At 40.6% G+C, this 14,580-nt stretch overlaps 1 protein-coding gene across 2 annotated transcripts; it reads left to right on the top strand.

Moving 5' to 3' along the window:
- The first annotated feature begins 397 nt into the window (after window positions 1-397).
- On the top strand, window positions 398-14,558 carry zdhhc13 (zDHHC palmitoyltransferase 13). Of its 2 annotated transcripts, none has more exons than XM_079663762.1 (17): window positions 398-548; window positions 2,242-2,447; window positions 5,216-5,338; window positions 5,457-5,534; window positions 5,883-6,027; window positions 6,155-6,219; window positions 6,955-7,117; window positions 8,881-9,006; window positions 9,128-9,261; window positions 10,709-10,811; window positions 10,964-11,086; window positions 11,181-11,243; window positions 11,331-11,424; window positions 11,941-12,024; window positions 12,114-12,271; window positions 12,730-12,827; window positions 13,689-14,558. In XM_079663762.1, the coding sequence occupies exons 1-17, from the start codon at window positions 525-527 to the stop codon at window positions 13,825-13,827; spliced, it is 1,926 nt and encodes a 641-aa protein (XP_079519888.1). In that variant the 5' UTR covers window positions 398-524; the 3' UTR covers window positions 13,828-14,558. The 2 variants fall into 2 exon arrangements, with proteins under 2 accessions (XP_079519888.1, XP_079519889.1); XM_079663763.1 differs by lacking the exon at window positions 398-548 and adding an exon at window positions 563-702.
- Window positions 14,559-14,580: the final 22 nt, after the last annotated feature.

Genomic DNA, 14,580 nt, shown 5'->3' with positions numbered 1-14,580 from the left:
GCAGTTTAATATGTTCATGTCTGCAGACTCTGCACAAGATAGAATAAGCCTTTATCGATCCAGGAGGGAATTATGTTAATAAATGATAGAAATATGAAAAGAAAGAAAGAAAACAATTTTTTTAATAAGATTGGAAGTAAACATCAAAAACTATTCAGAAGCAATTAAATACAAAAATAATGCTGTTGCAACATTCCCAGGTCAACACTTCTTCTGTCAATAGAGAAAGCCGCTCAATTGCCAATATCACATCTGCAAGCAGCGTTGAGAGGGTTTCAGTCTTTATAAACTCAGCAAGAAGAACAATCATCAAACAACTATCTCCCACGTTAGGCTACATACTTATTTAATATGTATAAAAGTTTTAACACATATTGGATCAGTCAGTTCATTAGGCAGGCACCTCCATGTCTTCTTTAACTGTGTCATTGCGACTCTTGTTTTGAAAATCAAAGAGCGGAAGTTGCACGTTGATCGCTGTCAGTCCAGCAGCAGGAACTTTCTCTACGTTCCTTCATAACAACATGGACTGGAATGAGGGCGATAATGTGAGTCGGTTTATGTTTCTTTCGTTGTTTCTGATGCTTGTATTGTTTCTGTTTTACCTGGTGGAGAACAACCTAACGTAGTGTACCCTAAACACATCACTAGTATCGGGTTGTTAGCATTTCCTAGCTAGCTTTTTGTAATTCTTCCTGGTCGGTAAGTTGCTGTGACGCGGACTAACCTGTCCTCAGTGATACTCATCGGCTCAAAGGAAGCTGCTGTCAGTCTGCTAGCTTCTGTGGGCGTAGTTAGCATGCTGCTAGTTACCTGGCGGTTAACAGCAGCTAGCTAGCTAATCTCTCCTACACTCCAAATATCACATTATGCTTGCTTTCTTCGAGTAAAGGCATCCACTTCAGGGAATGTGTGTTTAATTTCTCTGGATGTCATGATGATGCATCGACAGCCAAGGCGTGTTTTTAACAAATTATCTGCTAGTTACCTTTCTGTTCTTCTCCTATTGTTACGAAACAGTAATCCTCTCTCACAGTTGAATTCTGGGCTGTTTCTGACCGTCGCTAGCTGCTGTTGTTCATCCAAATCCACATGTGTTTATACTATTACAGCTAGACAGAGGTTAGCCTAGGGTTGCATATCGTTGACTTTTTTATGATATCGATACCACTGAATGATACCGATACTCAACCGATACATATCGTGATACTTTCATGTTGCATAAGGGAAACATTGTATCATCCTGCAATTACTCCCATGAAGCGCTTTATGATGTATTTAACATGTGAAATTAATATTAAATTCAATTGTGGGACATGGACCTCTTAGTACTGAACAAACGAAGAAAAACACGTTATCTATGAAGAAAACAGATTCTGCAATATCATTTATAACAACCATCAGGCGTAAATAGTACATCTTGTCAATGCAGAAATACAATAGCACCAGTATAATCAATATTCAACCTGAAATTCGACTGACCAGAGAACACATAAAGGATCATGATATATCGGCATTGCACATAAAACAAATAGCATCATTAAAATCAACATTTGCCTGATGAAAGAAAACAAATCCCATCACAGTTCAGTTTTGTGCCTTCATCTTCAAAAAGATGAGCATACCTGCTCTCTGGATCCAAACGGGCCCTTTCACAGCGTAGCATATCACCTGCTGAACTGAACACTCTCTTGCTTGGCATGCTGCTTCCCTGAACACAAAGGTACTTGGTTGCCATACGAGACAGCATTGGTTGGAGGTTGGATGTGTTGCCATCTTTCCCAGAAATAAACTTCTTGCAGTGGTTACAGACCCCAACATTCAGACTGGCAGTCATATGCAGCCACACTTTAGATTTTCTAAAGTGACTCGTTTGCAGAATTTCACGGCAAAATTGTCATCGCCATTTTGACGGTTTGGGCGCAAGTTTAAGGATATTACGCCTCACTTTTATAAAAAAGCCAGTAACCAGTATTTCGGTAATACCGGGTACCGAATGATTCATCAGTTGTATTTAACATCCAATATGTGAAAACAACAACATGATCACTTATTTTACACAGGGACACCTTACAGATGCATCTTCCACCTTTGAGTAGTTGGGTGACCAGTGGGGGGGCCCCAGGAGTCTGATTGCGTAACTGGCTAAATCAATAACCCTTATTATAAATGTCAGTTTAAGATTGTCATGTAGACCACTTTGGACCTTATATTTGTGTTTTCTTTGTGTATGTGTTGCAGGATCACGGCAACATGCATGACAACTGTAACCACGGAAATACAGGTCATTCTCACAGTCATGGGCCCAGAGCGCCGCACCCCTTCATGACGCCTTTTCAAGGACAGTTCGCTAATAAAGCTGATCAGGCGATGGACATCAGCCAGCAGCCGAAGAGACGCTCACACATGGACGAAAGCGCCAGCTTGGACATAGTGAAGGCAACACAGTGAGTGGATGGACATCTCTGTCAACTGGTGGACACTCATGAAGTGATGGAATGAATTCATGCAGCTTTCTTTGAAATAAGTTTGGCTGAATTGTCGCTTTATATCCAATTTTAGAACAAGACCAAATGCCAGATTTTCTATCAACCATCAATCAATCAATCAATGTTTATTTATATAACCAAATATCACAAATGTTACATTTGTCTCAGTGGACTTCACAGTTTGTACAGAATATCAGAATGACAATACGACACCCTCTGTCCTTAGACCCTCACATCGTACAAGGAAAAACTTCCAGAGAAAACCCACAGTTTAAAGGGAAAAATGGGAGAAACCTCAGGGAGAGCAACAGAGGAGGGATCCCTCTCCCAGGACAGACAGACGTGCAATAGATGCCGTGTGTAAATTGAAAAGATAATACATTTGCAACATAGGTAGTCCAAATGTTTGGAAATGCATGTGTGTATAATAGGAAGTTGAATCCACAAGGATATCCATCCAGGACTTATGATCCAGGACCACAGCCACGACTCGCGATCCAGGACTCGCGATCCAGGGCACAGGACCTCAGGATCATCCATGACTCCGGATCCCGGCGTATATAGACACCAAAAAGAAAGAAATTTGGGGAAGCTGGGTTAATCGGAACATGAGAGCACACAGGTATAGACAGAGAGAAGGAAGAAGTAAGATGTCCCCCGACAAACTAAGCCTATATCAGCAAAACTAGGGGCTGAATCTAATCAGCCCTAACTATAAGCTTTATCAAAAAGGAAGGTCTTAAGCGCACTCTTAAAAACGGATAGGGTGTCTGCCGCCCGAACACAAACTGGAAGCTGATTCCACAAAAGTGGAGCTTGATAAGAAAAGGCTCTGGCTCCCATTGTACTTTTAGAGACTCTAGGAACAACCAACAACCCTGCATTCTTGGAACGCAATGCCCTAGTAGGACAGTAGGGTATAATGAGTTCTTTAAGGTAAGATGGCGCCTGCCCATTAAGGGCTTTGTAGGCGAGAAGAAGAATTTTAAATTCTATCCTGTGTTCTATAGGGAGCCAGTGTAAGGCAGCCAGAACAGGAGTAATGTGGTCCCTTTTCCTAACTCTGGTTAGTACACGAGCTGCAGCATTTTGAATCAGCTGAAGCGACTTGACTGACTTCTTGGTACACCCTGATAATAAGGAGTTACAATAATCCAGCCTTGAAGTAACAAATGCATGGACTAGTTTCTCTGCATCGTTTTGAGGCAAGATATGCCTGATTTTTGCAATGTTACGTAGATGGAAGTAGGCGGTCCTTGAAATTGATTTTATGTGGGTGTTAAAGGATAAATCCTGATCAAATATAACACCAAGATTCCTTACAGTCTCACTGGAGGCCAAATTAATGCCATCCATAGTTAGTATATCTTTAGATAATTTGTTTCGTAGATTCTTCGGGCCAAGTACAATAACTTCAGTTTTGGTCGTGTTTAACATCAAAAAATGTAAGGTCATCCACGTTTTTAAGTCCTTGAGGCAGTCTTGAATTTTATTTAGATGATTAATTTCATCAGGCTTGATTGATAAATATAGTTGAGTATCATCCGCATAACAATGAAAGTTTACAGAATGATTCCTTATAATATTGCCTAACGGAAGCATATATAGGGTGAACAAAATAGGTCCGAGCACTGAGCCCACACACTGCTACTTTTTGAAGGTTGCAGATGCTCCTTTCAAACCTTTTTCTGTAGTGTCAGTATTCAGGATGACATGTTTTATTTCGCAATAGATATTTCATTTTAACAATATCACCATAAAAAACAACATATGGGAAATCATTTGAAACCTTCCTTTGAATGGTTAATGACTGAAAATATGAAAACCACAAAGGAAACAATGTCACATCTTGATTATTGGTGTTGGTGTTTGGTTGCACAACTCTTGTGCAACTCTTCAACCAATCTCTGTAAATCAGCCATAATGTGGAACTATGCAAACTTATAACCAAATATTGAAACCATATAACAGATTGGTGGAGGAAACATCAGGGGTATATTTTCTGTTCATTCTCATGTTAAATGTTTTACTAGGAATGTTTTTAAAATGAGGCATGTTTTGTGTAAAACAGTAAGACAGTTTTGTTTTAGGAACATAGGAAGGAGAAGTAGACACACAACTGACAATGCCATTGTGAATGTATGGCACTGACAACTATTTGAACAATGTATTTACACAGGAGTTATGACACAAAGCTTAAGGAATGTACATAAATCTCTGTGTTTATTAAAAGTCAAATATGATGAGGGTTTTCATCCGGTAGATACAACTATAGCACAAGCTGCTCAAACCTGCCAGTGTGCTTTAGGGGAGATTAGAAACTCGGCAGTGCTTGCTGGAAAATGAAATATTAATTTATTTTTCTGATCAGTGCATTGAGGTGCAGCAGAACAAAGGTCACACTTATTGTCAAAAATAATAATAATCTGCAGAGCCGCTCCTACCTGTCTTTTCATCTCACTACAGTAAATATATTGGTAACTATGACTACACATACGGCAGATTTATTTTACACAGCCTAAAGCTATGAATAAATACATGTTTGACGGTTGACAACTACCGTCAATCAAGTGACTGTGACTCAAATGTTTTTATAGCTATCGCAGTAGTTTATTATGTTTAGGCTTCTGTATTTTGTCGATTTTTTTTTTGGAGCACTGCAAACTAAAGCATTCGATGGAGAGTTACTATTAATAGTATTATTATTCTGTGTGTGATCCTCTCAGGTTCGGTATCCTTGAGCGCTGTAAGGAGCTGGTGGATGCAGGATATGACGTCAGGCTGCCGGACAAAGAGAACGTCACTCTGCTGCACTGGGCGGCCATCAACAACCGCGCAGAGCTGGTCAAGTAAGACCTGCAGATAACTGTTCTGTTTGAGCAGTTACAAACGCCTGAGCCAACTGAAATACAACACGCCTCAAACAGGAAATGTTTTAATTTCCTCTCTTTTTTTCTTCCTTGACAGGTTTTATATTTCTAAAGGGTCATTAGTTGATCAGCTTGGTGGTGACCTGAACTCCTCTCCTCTTCACTGGGCCATAAGGTAATCTTTGCTCTTTTCTATTCCATATTGTATTAAATCCTGTTATGATATGATTTATCCGTCAAAAGGAATGTCACCTATTATGCAAAATCCACTTTTTCATGTCTTTTATACAGAAATATTTGTTGATTTTTTTGGGTTGTGTAACCATTAGCCAATAACCAACCAAGGTTTCCCCCCCCCCCCACACACACACGTTATCACCTGAATCTCCTCCTAGAGCACCATTGTGTTCTTTGTAACCCAAGATCTCTCAGAGGGGCGTGGGGAGGGGCTCCTTATTTTCATCTAAAGTAACAGACAGAGAATCAACACTTTTGAAACAGAGGTGTGTGTGTGTGTGATCAGGCAGGGCCACCTCCCCATGGTGATCCAGCTGATTAGGTACGGAGCCGATTCCTCCATCGCTGACGGAGAAGGTTACCGTGCTCTCCACCTCTCCATCCTCTTCCAGCACATGGGGATAGCAGCTTATCTCATGGCTAAGGGACAGGTCAGTCTCCGCACACACACTCTTCATTTGTTTTAAACCTTTGTAGGAATCATTGTACCATCCTGGAGCTTAATATTTGTTTTTCTTTTTAATTTTTTTGTATGGTAATTTTCTCATTTGCATCCAGGAAGTAGATGGGCCTGACTGCAACGGACAGACGCCGCTGATGCTAGCAGCACAGAAGATTATTGGGTGAGCATCCGTTACTAAAAACCCCATTAGTTTCAAGGAAATAGTTCATACCTAAATATTAGGTGAATAAAGATAATGTCAATGATAAACTTTAACATTTGCAATAGGAATCTGACTTTATCTGATGATTTTGCAAATGTTGTCTGCCCTCATTCAAGATTCAAAGGTTTTATTTTCATATGCACAGAGCTACAGTGTAGAAATGGGAATGAAATTCTTCTGACCTGAGCTCCTCCAACAATGCAACATATATAATAAAATACAAAAATACAAAATAAGAAGTGCAAAAAGAAAAAAAAGAAATTTATTTGAAAAATGAATGAATCAATCAATGAAAATACATGTCAATAGAATATGGGATATTGGATATGTACAAGAACAGAATATGAAATAATGTAAATTAAGACAAAATTAAATACGGTTTATTGCAGTGATAACTATTTATATAAATGAGTATATTGCAAGATGACAACAGGAATCACATATTTGACTTGCAATCACTGTGAACTAATAAACTGAGGTGAACAGAGAATACAGTCTTTTCTGAGAATGCGTCTACATTTAAGAAAAATATTTTCAAATTAAAAGCCTTTGAAAAAGCCTTTGTATTTATTAAAAACAAACAAAAAGTAACTCAGATAGTTAAGTATGTAAGACAAAGTTGATGTTAATTGATGACATTAGTATCTAGAGAGGTTGATTAAAAAATAAACAGCACATGTTTTTCTGTCCTAGGCCTGAACCAACCAATTTCTTAATAAAAAATAACGCCTCAGTGAATGCGGTGGACAAAGTGAACAGGAACACTCCGCTCCACTGCGCCGTGCTGGCAGGAAATGTGGACGCTGCCCACATCCTGTTGGAGGCTGGAGCCAGCGTGGATGCGGAAAACCTCAACGTAAGTTTGACTCACACTGAGAGCGACACGTATCTCTGTCAGCGCTAAGTGTTAAAACTGAGAAATAAAGGCTTCAATGTAACCCTCTGGCGTCAACAGTGAATCTATTCTGCACTTTGTTACGAGAGCAACATTTTGAAGACATTACAAGGACTCTTAAAGATCAACTTGCAGGTTAGAGACCCCAGTGAATAAATGTGTAGGGAAATGATGTATACAATAGATTTTCAAAAAGATATACAGAAATATACACTACAGTGACATCTGGCGTCGTTTTTGTAAGACATTTTTACTTCCGCATAAAAAAAGACCACCCGCGTGTGACGTCACATGAGGCAGAGCGGCCGGTCTAACGTATTAATAAACATGGATCACAATGCTAGTTTTGACACAGAAGAGGTTGAAAATGTATATTCGTATGCTTATGACGGACCACAACCTTATATTAATGAGCCTGCTAGGCAGCCAAGAGACTAGGAGCAGCCAAGGATTAGAAAAAATAACCGGCGTTAGCTACAGTTAATGTTAGCTAATGTCGGTCACAGGTGACTGGATCAATCACCTTCTATCATGGGCCACTTCTGATGCGCAGTACCGATCGGGCAGGGGGACAGATCGGGAAGTGACAGTCACTGTCACTACCCGATCTGCAGCTCTGCCCGATCTGCAGTGCGCATGTGCGAGGTGGTCCGCCATATTGGAGAACTCCGGTCGGCAACCCAAGAAGGACACTTGACACAGTGGCTTTTGGCAAAGCTGAAAAATAGAGAGAGAGAGAGATGAGTTATTGTTATTACATTATTTAACAACTCTTTTTATTGGGTTCTTTTATTTGGGGTTAAGTACATTGTCAGAATAAGTGAGAAATGAATTTAACTTCTGTTAGACAGCCATATGCCATACATTTTTGCATACATTCACAGTAAATATTTATTCAGTATGATAGCTGTTTAACAGAAGTTAAATTCATTTCTCACTGATTCTGACAATGTACTTAACCCCAAATAAAAGAACCCAATAAAAAGAGTTGTTAAATAATAGTGAAGTCACGTTGTAATAACAATAACTCATCTCTTTCAAGTTTTATTTTTCAGCTTTGCCAAAAGCCACTGTGTCAAGTGTCCTTCCTGGGTTGCCGTCCGGAGTTCTCCAATATGGCGGACCATCTTGCACATGCGCAGTACATATCGGGCAGGGGGACGGATCGGGTAGTGACTAGTGACAGAGAGGAGTCGAGGAGGGGTATTGGGATGAGGCTAATATTTTTCCGAAATAAGGTCCCATGGACCGGAAGTAGATGGGCGTGACTTTGTCACTCTATATATCACGCAGTCTGTCTTCCGGTTGCCTCTTTTGAAAGACGAATACACACTACCGCCGCCTGCTGCTAAGGAGAGTTATTGCCACTCACGCATGCGCAGTGCGTACGTGCTACTTGGCCGTCGGCTGAAGTCTTTGCGGTGTGTTCCAGTGCGACTTTTTTGCCAAGACTTGAGGTGAAACAACAGTTGGGTCCGTCGAGACGTGTTCTTTGATGTCAGTTTGGTGTGTCAGGGCCTTTAGTTTCATTTGTAATACATGAATAATTATGTCACAAGCATTGCTTTTATTTTACAGACAAGAGAAGTTAAAGCCCAAAGAGTCGGATACATAGTTAGATACAGATAAAACCCCCCACTGCACATACACTGAAAGCAATACTATCTGTTATTTCCAATTGAATGAATGGTGAAGCATTTCTTCTTCTGTGTTTTCCACTTTAGGGTCACACCCCCATCGACTTGGCCCACCAGGTGCACAGCCCTCTGCTCATCCACATGCTCAACCACGTCAAACAGGAGAGGATTCGCTCCAACTCGCGCTGCCTGCGGATCGTCAACAGATACAGGGTAAACACAAACTAAAGACCACCCCCATAACATCTTAAATTACAAACATTTTGATGAAAATAAATCTCCAGTATCTTTGTAGAGAACTATCCTAAGCTGTAACACCTTCCTGCATTTCCAGGTCTTTCTACAGTTTCTGCTCTGCACAGCTGTTTTGGGCAGTGTGGGTGCCATAGTGGATATGAACTCTGAGTCATGGCTGCTCAAAGGGGTCCTGCTGGCCTGCGTGATAGGGGTGCTAAATTTGGCTGCAAGGTAAGGACACTTTTCTACTGAGCTTCATGTAAAAGAAGAAAGGATTTATAACAGCTTAAAAATACATTCTGCAGTGTCCCACCCATTCATTCATAACGTTTACGGACGTTATGTCCTGCATGAAACTTGACCAGTTGAAATTGGTAAATTGGAAGTTGTTTAATGAAAGTGTGCAGTAAAATTGGCAACAAACAGCCACAATCAACACAAAAGGCCACAAAGCCACCGGTTTCAGTAAGAAACACATAGTATATTAAAAAAAAATATATATATATATATATATACAACTAAACAAAAACTAACAAACACATGATATATAAAAAATATATATACCGTAATTTTCGGACTATAAGCCGCGCCTTTTTTCCCATTTTTCGACGCTGCGGCTTATATGACGGTGCGACTAATCTATGGATTTTTACAGGTTACAGTCCACCACCTTTAACTCTATGGGCTCTATGGCCGGTCCGCGCCCCCCACCTTTAAGCGGCGGGCTCCAGCAGGAAAAGCTGGAGCCCGCCCGGAAAAGAGTGAGACAGGTAGCGCGCAAAAGTAAAAGTGGAACCGAGAGTGGTACGAGAGACAGAACGAGAGCAAGACAGACAGACATTACGAGAGCGAGACAGTTTGTGCAAAGGTGTTAAACGTGCGCTGGTAGCGCACCGTTTAAGTTTGAAAGTTGAAAAGTTTGTGTGTCTGAAACGCTATGTGATACAGTAAAGTTTACACAGCACAGTATATGTTCTGTAGCTACTATTGCACTAAATGGTAACACTTGAATACGTTATGCAAATATGCAACTTGTTTGTTGAAATGTTAATAAATGGGAGCTTCCTCAAACAGCCATCTTTTTCCCGACAATCCCCTCTGTGCACGAACCCTTACATATGGTAATTAAACATTAAAACACCTGCGGCTTATAGTCCAGTGCGGCTTATATATGTACACATCATTCAATTTAGCTGCTGCGGCTTATATTCAGGTGCGCCTTATAGTCCGAAAATTACGGTATATATTAAAAAAATATTTTTTATATATCTTTTTTTAAACGCCTTGAATTTCAGGGGGGGTGCAGGGCTCCGTTGGCGGGGCGCAGCGCCCCTCCAAGACAATGGTAGGGGAAACACTGCATATGTATTACATGCATATATTCATTCAACAATGTTTCTGGTAATTAATCGTGTGTATGAGGCTCATTGGCAGTGAATGTAGGGGATTACTTTAGTCGTTATTATTGTTTGTTTTATGTTTTTCTTGGTACAATCAGTACAAACCACCGTCTCATATATTTTGCTTTCCATTTCTAAATGACAAAAACTGGTTATGCATTGTCGTAACGCAATAAAACGATTTTTGATCTAAAAATAAGCATTCTGCTTCAGGTCCCGTTTGCCTGCTGCTAACAGGTTGTATGTGGTTTAATAAGAAATGTTTTTTTTCTGAACAGGAACTTCCCAAGTCCTGGCTTCCAGACCCTCCTCCCTGCCACAGCTCTCATGGCCTCAGTGTTCTGGATGATCGTCACCTGGTGCCTCTGGTTCCTGCCAGATATCCTTTTTAGGAAGTAAAGATATAACAGCTATCATGTGATGTTCCCTGCAAATAAGGGTTTGTTTCGCATTTCTGTTACCTCTGCTGTTTGCTGTTTTATTATTTTGATCAAGCCCATGAATGGAGAGTTTCTTAACCTTTGACCCCACATGGGCCCAGTGCCACGGCTCAGGCTTTGTTCACTGTGAATGCCACCGCTCTGCTCTACTTTTACCTCCGCACCTGCAGGACCGACCCAGGCTCCATCAAGGCAACTGAAGAAGAGAAGAAAATGGTGAGAGGGACATTATAAGTTGACTCTGCACACAATGATCTTTATAAAACATTTTATGACAAATTAGCTGGGTTTTGTTTGTTTGTGCCGTCAGAATGTGTTGGTGTTGGCTGAAGCCGGCGGCCTGGAACCCAGGATATTCTGCACGTCCTGCATGGTGAGGATCTGAACACAAACACTTTATGCAACTCTGGTCTATCAACGCAAGCAGTGCAGCTTATTGTGTTTGTTATTGTTTTCACAGATTAAGAAACCGATGAGAACGAACCACTGCTTTAACTGTGACGCCTGTGTGGCCAAGCAGGACCACCACTCCATCTGGACCAACGGCTGCATCGGTACGACTCCTCGGAGCAAGTTACCAGGCATTAGAGAAGATACATTAATGACGTGTTTTGTTACATGAACATCATCTTCAGAAAGTGTTATTTTAGAAAAATGTGATTATATTTACCCGTGTAGTTAAATAAAAAACAAATAAAATAAATATTACCGTAATAAAACAGTAATAGCAGCAAATAAAATAATTGGAACTTAAAATTGTATTAAATTAAATAAAAAATGTACACACTTGAGAATAATGTTATAAATATAAAAACATGTTAAATATTTGTTTCTCTAATAGTGGAGGTGCTTTTATTTAGGGCCTGAAAAAGTTTAATTTGCATCAAAATTCACACTGTGGTAAAACTGGACCATTGACATACTCTATCTGTGTCAAAAAAAAGATTATTGTCATATACAGTAGGTAGTGTAAGGATGATCTTAAAAAAGGCTGCTTATATAACTAATGTGTGCCCAAAGAAAATCTTTGATATAATAAGAAAAAATCCCCTTTCTGCTTTGTCTTCCAGGTGCGAGGAACCACCACTACTTCATCCTCTTCCTGTTCTCCCTCATGCTGATGGGGGCCTGGATGTTTTACGGTTGCCTCAAATGTTAGTACTTTTGCATTTGGTGTAATAACAGACTCTGACGCAGTATACACTCCTCTTGATACACATGCTGTGCTGTGTGTGTTTTCCAGACTGGGCGACTCACTGTGTGCTGCATTACGAGGAGCAGGGCCTGTGGGGGGTGGTCTCGGTGCTGGTCACCTGCTCCCCCTGGCTGCTCAGCGTCTTCCTGCTCGCCTTCTACCACACCTGCTGGTCCGGCCTCATGCTGCTGCTGCAGCTCTACCAGGTGACCGCAAAGATCCTATCAGGAGTGTCCCTCCAGACGGAGTTTTGTCTCCAACACAATCCCACCCCCCCCCCCCCCCACCCCGCCTTAAACGCCTCCATTGGACACCTTTGTTTACTTCTGTAACATAGAGACATCACTTTGACACTCACACTTCTATTGGATAGCTTTTAAACACATTGTACGTGCTGGTCTAAGGGGCGGGACATCTCTAAGCAGTTGACCAATCACAACATAGCCGACCAGCTAACCAATCAGAGGAAACTGGGCTCTGGTTTCAGACTGAGGGTGAAAAGAGGTGCTGTAGTATGAGATAAATAAAGACCTTTTTGAACATTAAAGACGTAACGATCACTGTCTTTTCATCTCTGAAATGTTCAAATGTTGCATATAAAACCATTTAGAGTTCGATTGGAAATGTCTCCTCAGTGTTTGATGTTTTCTTTGTGCCAGAGTAGATTGCCTTCCTGGGACTGACCACAGCAGAGCGGACCAGCCTGACGATGCACCAGAGGAAACAGCGACAGCCCGTCCCCCTCAAACAGAATCCATACAAGTGAGTTCATATTACTGACGCCACTTTGTCATCATCATCCTTTTCAACGATTTTACTGAGCGCTGCTCTTTGATGCCAATGATTTCTTTCCGGTGGAAAACATTTTAAATCTATATGTGACTTCAGAGGATACATGTCTTTAGTTAATGACTGAGTTTAATTAGGATGCAGGGGATCTTTGTGTGTTTTTAGTCAAGGTCTTTGTATTAATGCATGTCTTCTTGCACATTCCCCCTGATTCATTATCAAACATACAGTGCCAAACACTCTATTCAGTATCTATGGAACTACAAGCGGCAATACTAAGTGGCTTACCTGAAAAAGTGTGACAATCCGTTACAGTGAGCCAAATAATAATAAGATGGAATGATAGAGCTTGAATACGCTTAGTTTGTTGGGCCTTGAACATATGGAGCTCTGCTTTGGAAGTTAACTTTGGAAATTATTTTTATAAAAGTCCAGTGATTTGTTAAATAAGAAGAAGACAGAGTTATTATACCAAATGGACATGGACATCATTGAAAGCTTGCAATGCTCGACTTGATTTCTGAGGAAATAATACTACTAGGTTAAAGGATGGCACATTCATATTAAGGTTTTATAAACATGAATCAATGTTTTTTATACTCTTTCAGCACCATCAGTTCAAAACATGCTTTATATTTCCCTAAAGATGCAAGTTTCAGGCAACACATACAATTCCAAAAATATAAATGAGTACAGAAAAACACATTTTAAATATCATTGCTAGACATGAACCGTGTGAACAATATTGCACACCATGACGGCATTTTATATCAAAAACATATTTTATTGAGTCACCACCCACTGATCCCTCTCTCCTGATTGGTGTGTCTGCAGTTTGGGCGTGATGAGGAACCTGGCGTCGTTCTTCCAGCTGCGCTGCTGCGGCCTCTTCAAACCGGCCATCATCGACTGGACGCAGCAGTTCCCCCCCGGCCGCGACCAGCACGGGTTCGGACACACCGACTTGGTCTGATCCCTCCCTGCCACCCCACTCTCAGGGTCAAGGGTCGGACTCTCACAGTGGTTCTGAACCAAAAGCACAAAGTGTATTTATTTATTTTTTTAAAGGGTTGGCTCCATGTGAAGAGAGAAGTTGGGAAACACAAGGCATCGTGTAGATATCATTTGTTCCGGTTGCTCTTTGTAAAGACTGCTGCTGCCTTATACTTGACCAATGTAAGTGAAATCACACAAATGTGTTAATTTTGGTGAGGTTCAAAAACCTTTTAAAGGCCTAAATTGTAATTGAAGTTAGGAGATGTTTTTATAAACACATCAAGCCTATTTTGTATCATGTTCTGATGGAAAGAAGGACCTTTGTACGTGTAAACAGTTGGTTTTATGACTTTTGTAAGAGTTGCATGTTTGATAACAAATACCACTATTCAGTAAAGCAATGTTGTGCCTGTCTTCTTAACTGGCTCTGTGTGGACAATCAGGCCTTTACATACAGGGGTGGACAATATAATAGAAACACTGTAAATCAGTAAATATCTATGTGTCGAGGCTCATAAACGTCAAGCTTTTGCAGATTGTTTAACCCTGGTCATTTTTCAACCCTGATTTTGAAGACTTCCTAACCAGAAAGAACCTATTCTTGACTTTTTTGCAGCATGACGTGTCACCATCAACCGACCTGACAGTCACAATTTTGTCTTCAAAAGTCTATTTACTTATATTTTGTATTAAAATTGAGACACATGTCTTTGTTTCATATGAAATTAGT

The sequence above is a fragment of the Notothenia rossii genome (assembly GCF_949606895.1).
Source record: "Notothenia rossii genome assembly, chromosome: 2".
Lineage (NCBI taxonomy): Eukaryota > Metazoa > Chordata > Actinopteri > Perciformes > Nototheniidae > Notothenia > Notothenia rossii.
Note: the sequence above shows the minus strand (reverse complement) of the source record. Positions and strands in the feature narration are given on the sequence as shown.